The 18,065-nt window shown below is 34.2% G+C and overlaps 2 protein-coding genes and 2 non-coding genes across 12 annotated transcripts in view; all 4 read left to right on the top strand.

Moving 5' to 3' along the window:
• The window catches only part of LOC126761839 (myosin heavy chain 95F), a 41,938-nt gene extending 39,624 nt beyond the window's left edge, over window positions 1-2,314 (top strand). For all 8 annotated transcript variants that reach the window (XM_050478307.1, XM_050478297.1, XM_050478258.1 and 5 more), the window contains 3 exons: window positions 716-817; window positions 883-978; window positions 1,068-2,314. In XM_050478307.1, coding sequence (XP_050334264.1) covers window positions 716-817; window positions 883-978; window positions 1,068-1,219 — 350 coding nt within the window. In that variant the 3' untranslated portion in view covers window positions 1,220-2,314. The remainder of the gene's footprint in view (window positions 1-715; window positions 818-882; window positions 979-1,067) is intronic.
• A 758-nt stretch (window positions 2,315-3,072) lies between these two features.
• Window positions 3,073-3,156, top strand: Trnal-uaa (transfer RNA leucine (anticodon UAA)). The gene has a single exon. It is a non-coding gene; the product is annotated as a tRNA-Leu (tRNA).
• A 1,933-nt stretch (window positions 3,157-5,089) lies between these two features.
• On the top strand, window positions 5,090-5,173 carry Trnal-uaa (transfer RNA leucine (anticodon UAA)). Its single transcript has one exon. It is a non-coding gene; the product is annotated as a tRNA-Leu (tRNA).
• Window positions 5,174-5,563: 390 nt separating this feature from the next.
• Window positions 5,564-17,475, top strand: LOC126762030 (uncharacterized). Of its 2 annotated transcripts, XM_050478516.1 has the most exons (6): window positions 5,564-5,688; window positions 5,819-6,159; window positions 11,960-12,048; window positions 15,430-15,584; window positions 15,646-15,930; window positions 16,121-17,475. In XM_050478516.1, exons 2-6 carry the CDS (start codon window positions 6,093-6,095, stop codon window positions 16,206-16,208), a joined length of 684 nt encoding a protein of 227 aa, XP_050334473.1. In that variant the 5' UTR covers window positions 5,564-5,688; window positions 5,819-6,092; the 3' UTR covers window positions 16,209-17,475. The 2 variants fall into 2 exon arrangements, with proteins under 2 accessions (XP_050334473.1, XP_050334465.1); XM_050478508.1 differs by having other exon boundaries at window positions 5,564-6,159.
• Window positions 17,476-18,065: the final 590 nt, after the last annotated feature.

The raw sequence follows: 18,065 nt of genomic DNA, 5'->3' as shown, positions 1-18,065 counted from the left end.
CACGTCAACAAATTAGTGCTGCGAACACTCATTACACTTTTAAACTGATAAACAAAAACACATTTTTAGCACCGGAAAGGGAATATTAAGTTTGCCTCGTAGTTTGTAACACACAGAAGAAAACGTCGGTCAATCTAAAAACTATATTATACATACATACATATGTATGTAAATGATCAGTAACGTGCGGAGCTTATTTAGCCAAGACCCTCTGTGTATCCGTATATATGCGAACTAGTCTCCCGGTTTTTGAGGATTCGGTCTGAAATTTTGCACACGTTATTTTCTTCTCAAGGAGATGCTCATTGGTCGCAATCGCTGATATCTGACCGATATAGCATATACATAGCTGTCATACAAACTGAACGATCAAAATCATGTCCTTATATTGAAAACTTTTTTATTTGACTAGATATTTTCATTAAATTTGGCACGGATTATTGTGCAAGGCAACGGTACAATCTCCGAACATTTTGTTCAAATTGAATCACTATAGCAGGTTACTGCCATACAAGCTCAGCGATGAAAATCAAAATAAAGATATTTTTATGCCATTTCTTTTTACCTTTAACCCAATGCGTTTTTTAATGTTCGATCTTCTTTTTTCAATATAATATCTTTATAATCTTTTCGATGTTTTTGTGCACAAAATATAAGCACAATGCCGTTATTTTCAATATTTCTTACATTTCTTCATATTTTTGTATTCATACAGCTTACAAGGCACCACCATTGGCCCATCCGAAACAGGAAATCACTACTGCCCAACACCGTTACTTCCGTATACCATTCATGCGCGCGAACGCGCCTGAAAACAGTGAGCACATCATTTTAAAGTGTATAGTGACCACTTGTTCATCAAATTTGTATTTTTTTTTTTAGCTAAACGTGGCCTCTGGTACGCACACTTCGATGGACAATGGATAGCGCGGCAAATGGAGTTGCATGCCGACAAGCCGCCCATACTGCTGGTGGCAGGTGCGTGTTTTATGACCAAAAGAACAATGCAATGACTTTATTTTTACTTATTTTATAATTTATTATTTTCTTCTGTTCTTTTGTGCCAGGCGTGGATGACATGCAAATGTGCGAACTTAGCCTGGAGGAGACCGGTTTGACGCGTAAACGCGGCGCTGAAATTTTAGACCATGAATTTAATCGCGAATGGGAACGTAACGGCGGCAAACCATATAAAAATCTGGGTGCTAATAATAACTAAAATATAACTAGGAATGTCTCCAACGCCGTACACTGGTACGCGCAGGGAAGTAAGGCAAAGAAATATGTGGACTAATTGAAAACAGTTTATAAGCGTCAACTATTAAGTTGATATGATTGAGTAAATCAAAAGTAGTAATTAAATAAATTATTACAGAAATTGTATGTGTATTTTTGCAAAACGATTTTTTAATAATCAAACAAAAGAACCGTCAGTCAATGTGCTTTCAATGTGTCTACAAGAGCAAGGGAAATATATGTAGCAGTAATGTTAGCATTAGATTTGGGAAAAAGCTTGTTCTTATCAAATCAAAAAATCTATTATTATTATAGTATTGTATGCGTTGCATGAAATTATCATTTTCAATGTTTTGCGAAAGAAACGTTTTGTATTTAATGCAAAGGAAGTATCGGAACAACATTTGTTAGTTTTTGCAGAAATTAATTACAATACTAAAATAAAATTAAAATGTTGCAGAAGTAAGAAATGAAAGCTGTCCTCAAATATGCAACCACAATAAAAGAAGTATTTTACAACAATAATACTAACAATTTTTGCGCAGTATTGAAAAACTTTCGAAAAACTTCGTTGAAAACATAACTGAGTTAGCTAGAAATTTAATGTATGAATCACTATTTAAAGCAAATTTATTAAATCAAATATATATTAAAAAATTGAAATTGCAAATGCATTTTACTCAAATTCGATTCCTAACAGTATAAATGTACTCTAATTCAATATCAATTAAATTCTATAAAATTTCTGTGTCTACATCCTCAATACCACAAGTACTATAAACCTACATACGCAATCTACGGATTCATAATTCAGAAAATTAAATAAATTGATGTGATTAATCTTGTTTGTGTACGGCATGAGTATACTTATTGGCATACAAACATGGAAAATAAGTCTTATGAGCTATTAGTTTATTTTACTAACTAACAGTATACAGAAACTACTATGTCTTGTTATGATTAGCAAAAGTAGATTGAAGAAATTAAACTTTAAGAATGTCTATTTATAATTTTATCTATACAAACCGATATCTAACATGAATAGTATCTATGGCAAATAAATACTTTATACATGAAATTGCTATGTTTCAATATTTTTGTTTTCAATTGAAGACGTTCAGCGAATCAGTCTAATTCTATAAGCATATAAGTTGTAACACCATAGTTGTTGTTGTTGAAGGGGCATAAAACATTCCTGAAGCAATTTCGGGGAATGGTGCCGAGTTGACAATTCTTGGCCGGAAAAAACCTTAGAACCGAATGCCTTGGGAACGGCACCTATATAGGTCCGCGCCCCGTTCGATTGGCTAATTCGAATAATAACAAAATGGGATTTTATAGTTCCATGCCAGAATAAGTTGTAACTTCTCAGTAAGGGATAGTATTATAACGTTTTATAAAGATAAAACCAGAGAATAAACAAGTCCAGAAGAGTACTTATTTTTGAAAAACTGCTCCGATCTCTTTATAGATGGTAATAGATATGCACTGAATATTGCGCCACTTTTCACTCAGTAAAATGATAATAATGTGTGCGTTTTTTTTAATTAACTATATACTTATTCTCTAGTTCTGAGGGTGTGTAGTAGGAATGATAATCAATCAGTTCTTGTTATATGCATAATAGCAAATTTATTATAAAAAAAATTGAACTAAATTCTTAATATTCGAAAAACTTTTGAAGCAAAAAAATGAATTCTTTCCCATTCTGGTTAGTGACTCCACTAAAGTAAAAATCATAGACACAAACCTTTTTTGCAACAGCGTCTAGAATGAATTATTTATGTATAGCAAAAGTTCTGTATAAGTGAGAATTTGTGCGATTGGTTGAATATAGTCAGGTTGGCCGAGCGGTCTAAGGCGCCAGATTTAAGCTCTGGTTCCCGAGAGGGAGCGTGGGTTCGAACCCCACACCTGACAAATTCAAAATATTTTTTGAATTTTGTTGCAATTTATTAAGAACGGAAGCTCATGAAATGACAATGTAACATTTATTTTATCAGTTCGATAATGATAGCCTGATACAAATAATTACTTCTTGATAAGTCAATTAACAATCAAAAATATTGAAGTTTTGGAACAGGGTTGCAGCTTCACTCTTATGTTGACAATTGACAGGAGTTTTGCATATCTAAATCCGATTTGTATGCTACTGAGGCAGGTGGATTTCCCGAAGGAGAGGCATATTTTCGATAAAAGCTTTCACTCCCGGGTCTAAGGCGACAGAGCCTCGTTATCCACGGAGACGGCTGGCACCAATTCCAGTCCGGTCAGTGAGAGAGGTCGTTGTATAGTAGTGACTGTAGGTCGTTTCACTACCTCAATACCCCCTAGGTTTTATAGGTTGAGACTGATTATATAAAACTTAAATAGAACCAAGAATGACAGAGGTTAGATTGCTTTGCCTAACGTCATACACCGAATGAACTGTCAAACTTTCATAGTAAATAAAACATTTTTTTTTCTCCTTTTTGTCGTCATAAACCAAAATCTATTTTTTTTTTTTTTTTTGTCAAACATACTCCTTAAAAGTATTTGGAGGAAACTGTCGTAAGCTATAAATCTACCAGTCTTAATTAAATACCACAAATATTGTTTCAATGTCACGGTTTGCTCAGAGTAGTTGTTGACTAAATTTTTTCTCTTCTTCTTAATTGGCGTAGAAACCGCTTAAGCGATTATAGCCGAGTTAACAACAGCGCGCCAGTCGTTTCTTCTTTTCGCTACGTGGCGCCAATTGGATATTCCAAGCGAAGCCAGGTCCTTCTCCACTTGGTCCTTCCAACGGACTGGAGGTCTTCCTCTTCCTCTGCTTCCCCCGGCGGGTACTGCGTCGAATATTTTCAGAGCTGGAGTGTTTTCGTCCATCCGGACAACATGACCTAGCCAGCGTAGCCGCTGTCTTTTAATTCGCTGAACTATGTCGATGTCGTCGTATATCTCGTACAGCTCATCGTTCCATCGAATGCGGTATTCGCCGTGGCTAACACGCAAAGGACCATAAATCTTTCGCAGAACTTTTCTCTCGAAAACTCGCAGCGTCGACTCATCCGTTGTTGACATCGTCCAAGACTCTGCACCATACAGCAGGACGGGAATTATGAGTGACTTATAGAGTTTGGTTTTTGTTTGTCGAGAGAGGACTTTGCTTCTCAATTGCCTACTCAGTCCGAAGTAGCACCTGTTGGCAAGAGTTATCCTGCGTTGGATTTCAAGGCTGACATTGTTGGTGGTGTTTACGCTGGTTCCAAGATAGACGAAATTATCTACGACTTCAAAGTTATGACTGTCAACAGTGACGTGAGAGCCAAGTCGCGAATGCGACGATTGTTTGTTTGATGACAGGAGATATTTCGTCTTGCCCTCGTTCGCTGCCAGACCCATTTTCTGTGCTTCCTTGTCCAGCCTGGAGAAAGCAGAACTAACGGCGCGGGTGTTGAGGCCGATGATATCAATATCATCGGCATACGCCAACAGCTGTACACTCTTATAGAAGATAAATTTTTTCAGTGTAGTTTTTTTTATCGTTCAAAGGTCAAGTGCACAAAATATTATTTGAAGTTTCAATGAAAACCAATTTTTGACAATTCAAACAATTTATTAAAAAAAACATTTAAACATTTCCATTTATTGACTGCTTCTTAATATGGTTACTAATTCAAATATAACAGCACTAGCAACAGAGCCTTCCACAATACTAAATACCAAATAAGTGGCAATATTAATAAAAATTCCCTCTGAAGAAAACTAAATTAGCTGTGACCAAAACCATGTGAATAAAATATCCCATAAATTGATATTGCAGTATTTGCAAATGCGCTTTTATACTGACTTTGACAGAGAGAGTGATGTAGTCAGGTTGGCCGAGCGGTCTAAGGCGCCAGATTTAAGCTCTGGTTCCCGAGAGGGAGCGTGGGTTCGAACCCCACACCTGACAAACGAAAACAATTTTTTCTTTTTTAATATAAAATTAAGCAAACAAATTTAATATAAAGCAATATGTTTTTGCTCTATCACTCAAAATATTTATACTACTTGTATTTTAATGGAAATTACACACACAAACTAAAATAAAATGTTTACAAATGGTTTCGTGTAAGTGCATTGCATTTATACTGACATGAGCACGACAACTTTAAGAACACTTCTAACAGAGAAACCAGTTATGATCTGCAACTTGTTAAGTGCCAAATTGCTTTCTCTCCTAGACAAAGTAGATATTCCACTCTCTTAGCACAGCTACTCGGGCTCACCGCGATATGCGTCACCAGCCACCAACTCCGTGCATTGAAATTCTCGCTGCTTCGCCGCTATCGCAGTCAACCAATTTTAGACAGTCTTTCGGCAACATTCGCGAAGTCAAGATCAAGTTAGAGTGAGCGCTCTTCTGTTAGAGATTTAAGTGAAATTTTTCAATTTAATTCACGCTTTATACGTCGTTAGCCCATTTCGGTAATGATCGTCGACGAGTTCGGAAATCAAATTTCTTACTGACAAGTTCGGAAATCAAATTTCTTTCTGTGGAGATTTCGGCTGAGATTTGCTAATTTTCAATTATTTCATTTTCTAACTGATTTTATAGTTTTTATGAAAATCGCGTCAATTTTAACGGTAGCGTTACGAACTGCGAATAATTCGATATCATTTTTGTAAGTGTGTTTCATATCAACCACTCCGATAAGTGTGTGCGACTGATAACGGTGAAGTTATTGGCCCATACCGTACCCGAACCAAGTGCTCATACATACATACGCCAACATATTTCAATCAATTTCAAGTGTAGGAAACTTATCACATCAAAAGAGAAAAAATAACGCTTTTACCAATCAACAAAAACAACAACAGTAACATCAATAATGTACGTGAGCCGGTTGCCGAAGTTGTCCCTTCTCTTATTGGCATTTGCAGCCAGCCTAGACTATGGTAAGATCACTGAAGAACAAAACAAAAACAATGCATACTTACAGGTACATATACATATGTTTATATATGTAGATATGTACATATTTACATACATACATAAGTATGTAGATAGCATGTCTTAAGCGTCGTTCATTATCAGCATTCGCACTTTTGCGCAAAACGAAAATATCTCGATATTTGTACAACAGTTTGTGGATGTTTCGTGATATCTTCTGACGTCTGCGACCAAATTTGAATTGCAAAGTGTTCGCAGAATTCTTACTTTGACTGCATTCAGTTGTGTCTGCTACTCTTACTTTGATTCTTCTACGGAGTCTCATTTGCTTTTTCTGTCTGTGTGAGGAAGTAGAAGTGGCTTAGCCAGTCTTGCAAGAGGCTCGTGAATAAACCATAAAATATACAATTTATATATATATTTACATACATACATACATATGAATTTTAAAAAGTACGTTAACATTGCTCGCTTTTTACGTTATTTTGAACGTGTTTTTAAGAGAACAATGAATATTGAGTATCTATTTATATCTGGTGGTTCTTTCTAATTTTTTGTTATTAATTTCTTAAGGTATTGATAATACAATGAATAACAACGCAATTTTAAGTATTTTTAAATTTTTTTACATAAATAAGGAAATAGGCTTCCCCAAATATTAAATTAACTACAGTGGTGTTCACCTAAATAAGAACAAAATTATTTATTTTTCATATGCTTTTACCATTTTATCAGTGAATGATTTTTAAAAGCAGTTATAGGGCACCTTTTAAAATTTCCTAATATTAAGGAAACGCCACACAAGTTTGATGTCAAACATTTTCTATTGGACGAATTAGGAAACTTTAGTTCGAGAAGACTACACGAAATGTCTAGAGCAGGGCATTAGGGAAACAATCGAGGATGCCTTGTGCACTTGTCCCGCATTGGCAAGACTACGCTGTAGGCATCTGGGGTACCCACGGTATGATACCCTAGAGGAGGTATCGATAGTGAGAGTCTGTTAAAATTCGCGTCAAGCGCAGGCATCCTAAAGTATGATTACTCCTCTTGGACACAGCAACTTAACTCCATCTGGTGGAGCAAATGACCAAAACTGGTCTATGCGTGACTTATTGGCTTACGAAATTAACATAACCTAACTTATTAGGCATCCTGTCACGATTTTTTCCAAATTTTTTTCCGAAAAACAGATATCAGCATTATCTTTCATTGGGATTTTTTTCTCATAATTAAAAGTATAATTCATAGATCTCATCAGTGTTTTGAGACCTTGAAAAATGAAGACCACCGGATTATATATTTATATATTAAATTAAAAAAAATTCAAGGACATTGTCCAATACACCAAACAACTTCACTACATTTAGTCGCAAATTTAATGATTAGATAAATACAGCAAATTAATTATGTTGATAAGACACGCTTTAGACATTTTATCACAAGTTTATTAATAATAAGTGATTCATGGGAATTCTGCCAAGTGCATGTGTAGGTAGATATGTAAAACAACGGTGATACTCACAAACATTTTTATGAAAAATACAAAGCTTTCATTGACATTAAATTAGCGTCAGCAACAACAAACAAACTAATACAATTATTACTTTCATTTGCCTTTTTTCTTTGCCAACAAAGCCCTATCAGTGACAACAGTGTCAACGGCGGCAGCTAAACGCGCGAAACAGGTGTTTTACATACATTCATACATACCAACAAACAAACACTAGTAAAAAGTTCCCTGTGGGAAATTCACGAATGCCGTGTTCCTTCTTAATTAATCTTTCGAAAAACTTAGTCGCAAGTCTGATGCGATTTCTTATAGTTTGTAATAGCGTTTTATAAATGTTGATGCTTATATAGTGATGCTATCACTTAAATATTTCAAAATTATTATAAATAATTACAACAAAAGGTTTTTGTATTGCCCCTAATCGTGTGAAGCGTTCTCGTTAGTATTCTTACCAAGTCGAAAGCTTTTGCATTAATTTGTTGTTAACTACTAATTGAGAAATCAGTTAATTGTTGATTTTATGTGGGAATTGAATAAATTAGATATTAATAACTTAAAATTTATTTAATTGCTGAATTAAAAGTTTGTTTGGACATTATATAATTTATTATTTTCATATTAAAATGTTCGATTTTTGCAATGGATAAAAATATCGAACAAAAAATTTGCTTCAAATTTTGTATTTCTTAACAAAGTTCGTGTGCGGAATCATTGCGAATGTTGGAAAAGATTTGCGGAGACTTAATTTTATCAAAAACACAAGCCTGCGAGTGGTACAAAGCCTTCGAAGACGGTCGAGAGATCGTTGAAGCCATGCCTCGTTCTGGACAATCTTCGGCATACCTCTTCAACTGATGAAAATAATATAAAAAATTAAGGATAAGGTGAGATTAAAGAGATGGCAAGAGAGCTCGACATCTCTCGCGAGGCCGTTCGAATGATTTTGTGGATATTTTGGATATTGAATGCGTTTCTTACTAGACTTGTCCCGAAAAAGCCATCCCAAAAAGTGCTTATAAAAACTGTTTCGAGGACTGGAAACATCATTAGCCTAAAAAATAACAATTGATGAAAAATTAAATTTTCCGCGTTTATTTACAATTTCCGGGTACTTTTTTAATCATTATATATGTTTTCAATTAATAATATTATTCATACTGCAAACTCGCATCTTACTTTACCATACGATATTACACACTTTCGCTTAACTACATACATACATATTTCTAGTACTAGTCCCGAATAACAAATTAAGGGTCCTACGGGGTAAGCATATAGTATTTACTTACACATGTACCCACTTGCGCCGACCATGACGACAAAATTCGCAACTTTTTTTCATTGGGCAATATTTTCGTCAACAATTATTCAGTTCATTGCAAAAAGTTGATAAAGAATGCAAAAATTGCGGCCAATTTTATATTGTTGGCTCGCCTATCCATTTAACACAACCATTCATACAGACATGTCTACAAATTGTGGGCTTAAAAGAAAATAAAAGCTTCGCAGACAATAATCAACACAAAGCCTTAAGTCGCATGCGAATAAAAATACCCTAAATACTTTGTCGCTGTTGTGCATACGAAATGATATTAACGACGGCGCTCGAGTAGGACTATCCAATGCAAATCCAAGTGAGCTCCAGCACACAGGCTGGCAATTTATTGAATTTGATTGACATTTGCAAACGCATTTACCGCGCGAGTATTGAAAATGTGAACACGAACTCTAAAAATTCATTACTCCACATTGTCAAAACTACAAGAAATTAAAATAGTTCGGTTATGCTGGCTTTGTACATTCATACATACATATTTTCCATGTAAAATTAAGTAATAATATTAACATTTGAAAGTATTATTCTCGCAATTATTTAGCTTTAAACGGGTTTTCAAATAAACATATTTTCAAATATAAACTTTTGAAATTTCAATTAATGTTATTCTTGAAAAATGTAGCCATAGAATATCATAAAAAGCCATACGCCATTTTAAACCTCTAAAAACTAAAAAATAATTAGTACTGTACCTAATTGGTAACTTATTTATATGGAACACCAAAACTGTTAAATTTTGACTTATTTCATATTAAATATACGCGCGTGCAGAGCATATTGATACATGTGGCAGTGAGCGATGGTTTGTTGTTTTTGTTTTGGCCGGCTTCGGCACTATTTATAACAAATATGGGACAATAGTATGCCAATTGATAGCGATCAAAAAAGTATTTTAATGTAGGGCGCCAAATAAACAGTTCGTGCAAATGTGATTTTGAACTTGAAAGAAGTTGAGAAAACATGTTTGCCATTTGTGTGGATGTAAATAAGTAAGTGTATAGTACAACAAATACAAACGTAATTACAAATAAAATTAATACAAGTTTTGCAATTTTGAAGGTTCGTAGATCGTCGATAAGAAAGATCAAGGCCATTTGACGCCGACACCTACAAATGTTTGCGTTAATATTTAGTACCGTTAAATTTTCTTTGAACGACTAGATAACTACTCCAGCCAGCTACAATTAAAGCAGTTACGCATGAGCATTCCATGCACTTTCATGCGTACATAATAATACGCAGGCTTGTTTGTATGTTTACCATATCGCCTAAGGTAAATACTATGCTCGTGTTTATTACTTCACACAACAAAAACAGCAGGTGCTCGTCATTCTGGCGACCGGTAGCAGAATTTGCATAGAACTTCTCGGAAAAATTTCAATTAACGCAAAAAATCATGCAAATACACACACGACTAAGTATGTGTGTGGGTGTTTGTGAGATAAACAGGCGTTTGTACACAAACTTTGTTTGATTATCATAAATTTACTGGGAGTTGTAAAGTTAAAACATGCTAAAAAATGCTGCGCGTAAAATGACTACATACCCATCATATACAATATACTATATAGTACATACATACATATGTACTTGTATATCTACATACATTAGTAAAATATTTAAAAAGTTGAATGCGGAGAGAACGCACCTACAAATATACAAACGTATGCAACTTAAGGTGAATCTTCATACTCGACGTCCTGGTCAAACATATTAAACTAAAAATGCTACCTCCAGCTATCGAGTTAGGGGTTATATGGCCTTCCCCATTCAATCCATTTCAAATTCCTCCATTAAATAAAGTAATTTCCTTATCGTCAGGAGTAACAGTTACATGAGTTCATCGCAGTTTAATAGGAGGTAATCACTCACAAGCTACACAAGGGAATTGAACTAGATAGAAAATGCTTTCAAAGTGGACCTTTTGAGATGAGCTTCAGCTCCTTCAGCGAATTTTATTTTATCTCTTAGATCGACTGAAAAGGGTTCCGTTAATTGTTGACTTTGCATGTCCAACTCATAAACCCACGTCTCATCGACAGCTATAATGCTCTCCATGAATGTCGGATGGGAATTCGTCCGATCAAGCATGACCAAAGACGGTACTGTTTTTGAAAAAAATTAGCTATATCGTGACGAGTCGAGCAAGATCACGTTTCATACCCAAAATATCCACCAAAATCATTCGAAAGTACTCGCGACAGATGTCTAGATCTCTTGCCATCTCTCTAACGCTTCACTGTTTACTATTTTCATCGGTTGAAGAGGTCGAAGGGCGTCCAGAACGAGGAATGACTTCAACGATCTCTCAACCGTTTTTGAAGGCTTTCTACCACTCGAAGACTTGTGTTCTTAATAATTCTTTTCTAACATTTGCAACGATTCCACACATGAAATTTGTTTAGAAATACAAAATTTGAGGCAAATTCTTTGTTCCATATTTTTAACCCTTGCAAAAATCACAACGCTCCACTGAGGTGAACCGATTTAAGCAGCTGCTGTAAAAAAAACTGGTTGACAGATCGCGGGAGGAATTAAGGACAGTCCTACCAAATTGGCAAAATATATTTTTTCGAAATATCATTTACGCGGGGAATTTATTTACCAATTTCCGGGTGTTTTTTGTCGCAATATATTATACAGATGCCACCAAAATTTTATATCTTTTAACAGTTTCGGAATTAGTCCATAATTGAACTAGCATTTTAAGTTTATTTCGAAGTAGTGGAGGATTGATATGTATCAGACTAAAATGTAACTTTTCTTGATGGAATCAAGAATAGACGTTTGGGTTTTTGGTTGGACTAAAACCATTTGAAAATACATATTACATTATACAACGGGGCAATTTAAATGTAAATATCTATGCTATACACATGTACATACATACTTAACATAATTGACTATATTTTACCTTATCATTACTTTGAGTAATATTTTGTTTCATCCGTTTCAGCTAACCTAAGTCCCATTGATGAAGCTTCTCGCCGATCGGAGCTGAGCGATCTAAATAAACTGCCTACAAAACGTGATCCGGGTTGGGAGGTAAGGAATAATTTATATTCCATATAATAGTGTAGAAATTTTTGTAATGTAAAAATTCGCTTTTATCGGATTTATAATCTAGACCTATAATATATGGTTTTATATTACAATTGTCATTAAGAAATGAACTCTTCAGGTGCAAAATCAAAATAAACCTTTGCTAAATAGCAATCTTTAACTTTTCATGCCGTTTTGATCATCTGTAAACCATTCAAGCGACAACCGTTAATAAGATGTATGAACCAAAACTTGATCTGTCAGATTATCTCCATTGCGATTTGTGATGCCTGTATTTTTCTGTTTTTTTTTTTTTCTCGGCATGCCAACCACAAAAGTACAAATTCCAACGTGATTCCCGTCTCCAAATACTAATTGATTCACACATTCATGCGTACATACATACTCGTATTTATGATATACTTACCTGTTGGCAGGGGAATTCGGCTGATGACGAAACGAATTCTACGCGGCTCTTTCGAATGAGTCACGCGCAAATTAAATTAGGCTTCGTAGAATCTACAATGAATTGATTTAGCAAACGTAATCCGCATACACATATGTACTTAATATATACTTACTACAAACACACATATGTATGTACATATATTTGACTTGTTGCGCTTGACACAGCAGTTGAAAGTAATCCAAAATTATCTAATTCATATGGAAATGAGGGTGAGCTTATCCACTAAAGCGATTGCGATGGCACGTCTAGCTGAGCACTACAATTTTTTATTTGGCGATTTTTGACATTACGAGTACTGTGACAATAAATCACCCAATAGAAAGTCACGTTCGTTTTTGCATTGTTTTTTATATCTGTGTGCATGTGTATACATATGTGTCTACATATACTATGATATACTATATGTATATGATATATTGATACAAACACTTTTTAGAAGAAAGAGAAAAAAATCAATAATTTTTCAGAATCAACGTAATTGCTACTGAGTAATACTAGAATTCTGCAGTAATCCGGTTTCGTTTTAGCCTTGCAAGTTTCATAACGCTGCCTTAATACATAATTCATTTGAAAACAGTTTTAGTGGAATTCAAAACATTCTAGACACAATAATTGCATCCAATGCAGCGATAGATTGCAAGCACAATGTGCAGACACACATACATATGTATTTATGTTAGTGATTATACTTGGTAAATGCACAGATTATTTCTCCTGTCTTGAATGCTGCAAACAGTCATAAATATATTTTTATACTTATGTACATATGTATTTGCATATAGTCTTCTTTAAGCCAGATATGTCATACTCGTGATTCACAAACTTTCCACTTACTTTTTGGAAAGCCTAAATTCTTCCATATGTACACATGCATCGGTATATGTATATTATATACAAACTAATGCATACAATACCTATAAATAATTTAATTAACCTGTGGAAAATATCAGTTTTTTCTGTGGTTAGCCAACATTGTTGTTGTTGTAAATATTTTAAAAGTGCGTGCATTTTGCGCGAGACACTCTGAAATTATCACATTTATTTCAGGAAAGTCGTACTGCCCCTTTTTATATATTAACATATGTGTGCGTTAATCGTAATATTCTTTTTAAGCCGATACCTTCGCTCCTTTAAACGATGTTCGCACTATTTTTAAACGACTTTCTGCTTAATTTATTTTCATGTTGTTCATTAATTGCTCTTTGTTCGAGAGAATCCCCCACTTGTCATATTGATAAAATCAGTTACAACCTTAAATGAAGATCGGGTTGCGTATGCTTCCTTATTCGTCCGATTTTGCCCACTATTCGAAAGTTCCAAAAATAAAACACGTATATGTAAAATTTGCGTAATAAATCTCTGATTGGGGGTATATTTTAAATATATTGTATAATATTCACACATACATATACATTAGGGTGTGTCATTCTGAGGCAACCTTTTTTTTCAACTGAAAAACAGGCTTTTTCGAATGTCAAGAATCGATTCTTAATCGACTTCGACTACTGAAGATCACTTCCGAAAAATCGATTATTTTACGAGAAAACTCGATTCTCGAGTAGAATCCGAATCGAGTTTACCATCCCAACTGGCAGCCACAAAAAAAATGATTTTTTTTCCATGTAATTTATATGGAAAACAGAAAATTTGAAATAGGCACATCTTAATATTAATATTAAGAGCTCATCTTTTGAGTGACTTTTTTCACATTTTCGAAAGTTTTTAGCCTGTTTTTCAGTTGAAAAAAAGGTTGCCTCAGAATGACGCACCCTAATATATGTACATATATACATAAGTATATGTTACTGGATTTAAATTATTCTGTGGAATATTTAATAAATAACATTTTTACTAGAATTATTAATAAATCAGTAGCTTTGAGATTAATTTCCGTTGCCGGTTGAGATAATTAGTTTTTCTAATAAATCGTTTTGTTTTAGCTTATTTTTATGTTATAGCTAAATAACTTTTTACTATGAAATACATACATATAATGGGTTGTCAAAAAAGTCTTGCGGTATTTTTATTGAATTTTTTTTTTTTTGAAATTGAAATGAATTTTTGATGACTCATGCCCAGCTCTTGACCGATGCTACGGCTGCTACTATGCCGGTCTCTTTCGACCAATTCAGCGATTTTATCGCAATTTTTGACGACAGGCTTCCTATTAATCAAATAGGTGCATAGTGGTTTGGTATGAGAAAAATAATCGCTCACAGCTTTTATCATCGTTAAAAAATTAATGTCCTCCGAAGGTCGATAAATCGACGATTTTTTCGAAACAAAAATATAACTTTTGGCTAAAATTCAGTACCACTGCCTCCTAGCGGACATAAACTTAGGGGTTATATACAGTTAGAAGTTCGAAAAAAGCGAATTTTACAGATTTTTTTCTGAGAAAAGGTTTAAAGTTATTGATCCAAAAATTTTTACACATATTATATCTATATCTGTATCTTTTAACTGGATTTTAAGACTTAGTAATAGTAAAAACATTTATTTGGAATGGAACTACAGCTGATCTCCGGGAGCTCCTCTCAAAGAAGACGTCTTAAAGGAATTAAATATAGGATAGGAAATCAAAGAAATAAGAAAAATAAAATTTTTTGACAAAATGGCGGTTTCTCAAAAAAAAAAATCGATTTATTACCAAAATTTTTGCCATAAATTATTTATAAAAAAAAATTTATGGACGAAAAAAAATCTTCTATTAATTACTAAAATATAGTTATATTTAAGAAGCTTATGTTAAAATTTGTGACTAATCGGTTTAGCCGTTTTGGTCGATTATGTCCCTGAGCTTTAAAAATCACTTAAGATTGCCTACACGATCCACATTATCGCGAAGAAATAAAAAACAACATTTTCTTAGATTTAAATGCATAAATATCATATATTCATAATTCTCTTTACAGCCAAAGCCCGAAACAGCCAGTTTCAAGCACTACGATGAGGACTCAATTCGTATAGTAACCGATCTGAGTGAGGATCAAAGGCTCAAGTACGATGTGGAGGTGTTGGAGGTGCGCGATGTTAATAAAGAGACTGCAGAGCTAGAGGAGCGCTTTAGGTAGAATGCCAATACTCATTTAAAAATAACGAGAGCCTTGATAAATTATTCGTATTTGCAGGGGGCCAGCCATCAAAATGGACACGGATAATTTTGTTGCGGAAAATATAGAGGTGAATGCGGAGGATGTTGGTACCAAACAGAAAGTTCAAGTCGTAAATGCCAATGGCACCGATAGTGCTGATATTGTTGATAAAGACCTTGACGGCGACGATGATGATGATGATGACGATAATGAAAGCGACGCTAAGCACAGTCACATGATACTCACGATGGTGCTGGTGTTCGTGGCGTTGTTTTCGATATCGCTATATGTGGCGCTTGTCGTCTGGCGCTCGTACCTTGAGTAAGTATAATGCCTTAAAGTCAAACTTACCCACGCCTAACAAATAAAAGTTGTGCGGACGAGTATGCTTCATAAATATGCAATTAAATTCCTATTTAATTGATTCGGTGCCTTTCGCTCTGTTATGAATTATCTTTAATTTTTGCTTGTAATTCGTTTTTTATAATTTATTCTGCATTTGCGCTTCCAGACGACGCTATGCGATGCGCGAGTTGCTTGTCAACGACGAAGATGACTTCTATCTGCCGAGCAGTGTGACTGCTGACCGCCGTTGGTGATTTGGAGAAACTCAATCGTTTACAGACTCGTGGACTTAATTTTAAATTCAATAAACTGTACAAAGAAACTGTCATCGCCGGGCATTTCGCGCTGCAGTGCGAGATCTTCACTTAGTTCGTAGCTAATTGCCATTAATTTCATTTAATTTAATTCAGCACAAGTTTTCGCCGTAACTCTACGCCATGATACATGTACATACATATGTATGTACATATGTGTGTCTGTATAAATTAATCTTAATGCGGTGTGCGCGGTTGCAACAAGTCACACAACCAAACCAGATTGCCTTCCTGAGTGGGACCGGGTGAGTGTCGTGACCAAAACAAACTAGAACTGTTGCAAAAGAGGAAAGTGCGGAGGAGGAAAAGTGAATGAGAGGAAGTCGTAGCTGCAAAACGCTGCTAAATCTGACAAATTTTATTTACTGACAAATTTTATGCGCGACTTTCCAACAACTAGTCTATTTACCGTTGCAAAAATTATGGTTATTATTAGTTTCGATGAATATTGGTGCAATATTAAGCGTTAAGTTGGGCATTTTACTTCCATTTCATGGAAGGCGGTAATTGCGGCAATTACATGTACTAGTAATAGTTTATACTCGTATGCATAAGAAATTTGTGGAATTTAAGTTTTTTTTTACAAAATAAGTTCGATCGCAGTGCTAAATATTTAGTCTCATCATACATAAACCCATAGTATTTATGAATGGATGAGTATTATATGATATACATATGTATGTACATATATGTATACATACTTTACATGAGTATTTCATAAAGTGAGCTTAGTTGTAGCACTTAGTTGGAAGTAATTGTTAAGCTGTGATATTGATTTAGAACTAATAAGATTTCTCATTTTTCCATGTCACAAATTGTTTTCAAATCCACAAATGATAGTTTTAATGAATTCTAATAAGATTTCATAGGAATCACTAAACTACTTTTCACAACAATAAACTACATAGCGGGCAATTACACATATACGAGTATATTCCAAACGTGCTTTAACGAAGGTAATACATACATACATATGCATATATAATATACATATGTATGTACCTAAGTAAGCATATTCGTGTGTAAATAGTTGTTTCGGGATTCTCACAGAAATAATTAGTGCTTTCATTTATAGCAAGTTTAAGCGTATATGTATGTAGATATGTAACAGAAATATTAATTTTAAAATTATACAATTTATGTCAATATATCTTTACAAATAAAATTTGAAATATACTATTTTATAGTAAACCAATTCAATTTTAAATTATTCTTGTTTTTTTATATTAAAAGAAATATAACTTTACTCAATATCGTTCAAACCGGATTGCAGAATAAAATGTAATGCCTTTGGAATTTATTTAGTCTACTAAAAACATACGCTGGGTACTCGCACATGTTTATATTCTATGGGTATTCTATGGTGGGATAATATTGGACTGGATAATTTAGTATTTTAATAACTACCTTATATTTTGTATCGGAACATAGTATTCTCTTGATAATTAGACTGTGATAATTTAGTATTTTTTTAAGTAGCGCACAATTTTGTAGGGAACATAGTTTCTCTTGATAATTAGACTAAGTGACATTGAAAAAATCCGTATCTCTATGTCTATCCCAGAACAGGGTATATTAAGTTTGCCACGAGGTTTGTAAAACCCTGAAAAAAACGTCGGAGACCCTATAAAATACAATACATAAAAGATCAGTGTGACGAACTGAGTCGTTTTAGTCATGTCCATTTGTCTATCCATCAATTTGAATTACGCGAATTATTCCCTCAATTTTTGAAATATCGATCTGAAATTTTGCATATGTTCTTTCCTCTCCAAAAAGTTGCTCATTTGTCTGAAC

The sequence above is a fragment of the Bactrocera neohumeralis genome, chromosome 2 (assembly GCF_024586455.1).
Source record: "Bactrocera neohumeralis isolate Rockhampton chromosome 2, APGP_CSIRO_Bneo_wtdbg2-racon-allhic-juicebox.fasta_v2, whole genome shotgun sequence".
Taxonomy (NCBI): domain Eukaryota; kingdom Metazoa; phylum Arthropoda; class Insecta; order Diptera; family Tephritidae; genus Bactrocera; species Bactrocera neohumeralis.
This window is presented reverse-complemented; position numbering and strand designations above follow the sequence as displayed.

What these genes read in the sequence shown, in the direction of transcription:
- LOC126762030 (XM_050478516.1), top strand. Translation starts at nt 6,093, where the DNA reads ATGTACGTGAGCCGGTTGCCGAAGTTGTCCCTTCTCTTATTGGCATTT. An exon ending in AACGTGATCCGGGTTGGGAG is followed by an intron (nt 12,049 to 15,429) that starts GTAAGGAATAAT and finishes TTCTCTTTACAG; the next exon opens with CCAAAGCCCGAAACAGCCAG. An exon ending in GTCTGGCGCTCGTACCTTGA is followed by an intron (nt 15,931 to 16,120) that starts GTAAGTATAATG and finishes TTGCGCTTCCAG; the next exon opens with ACGACGCTATGCGATGCGCG.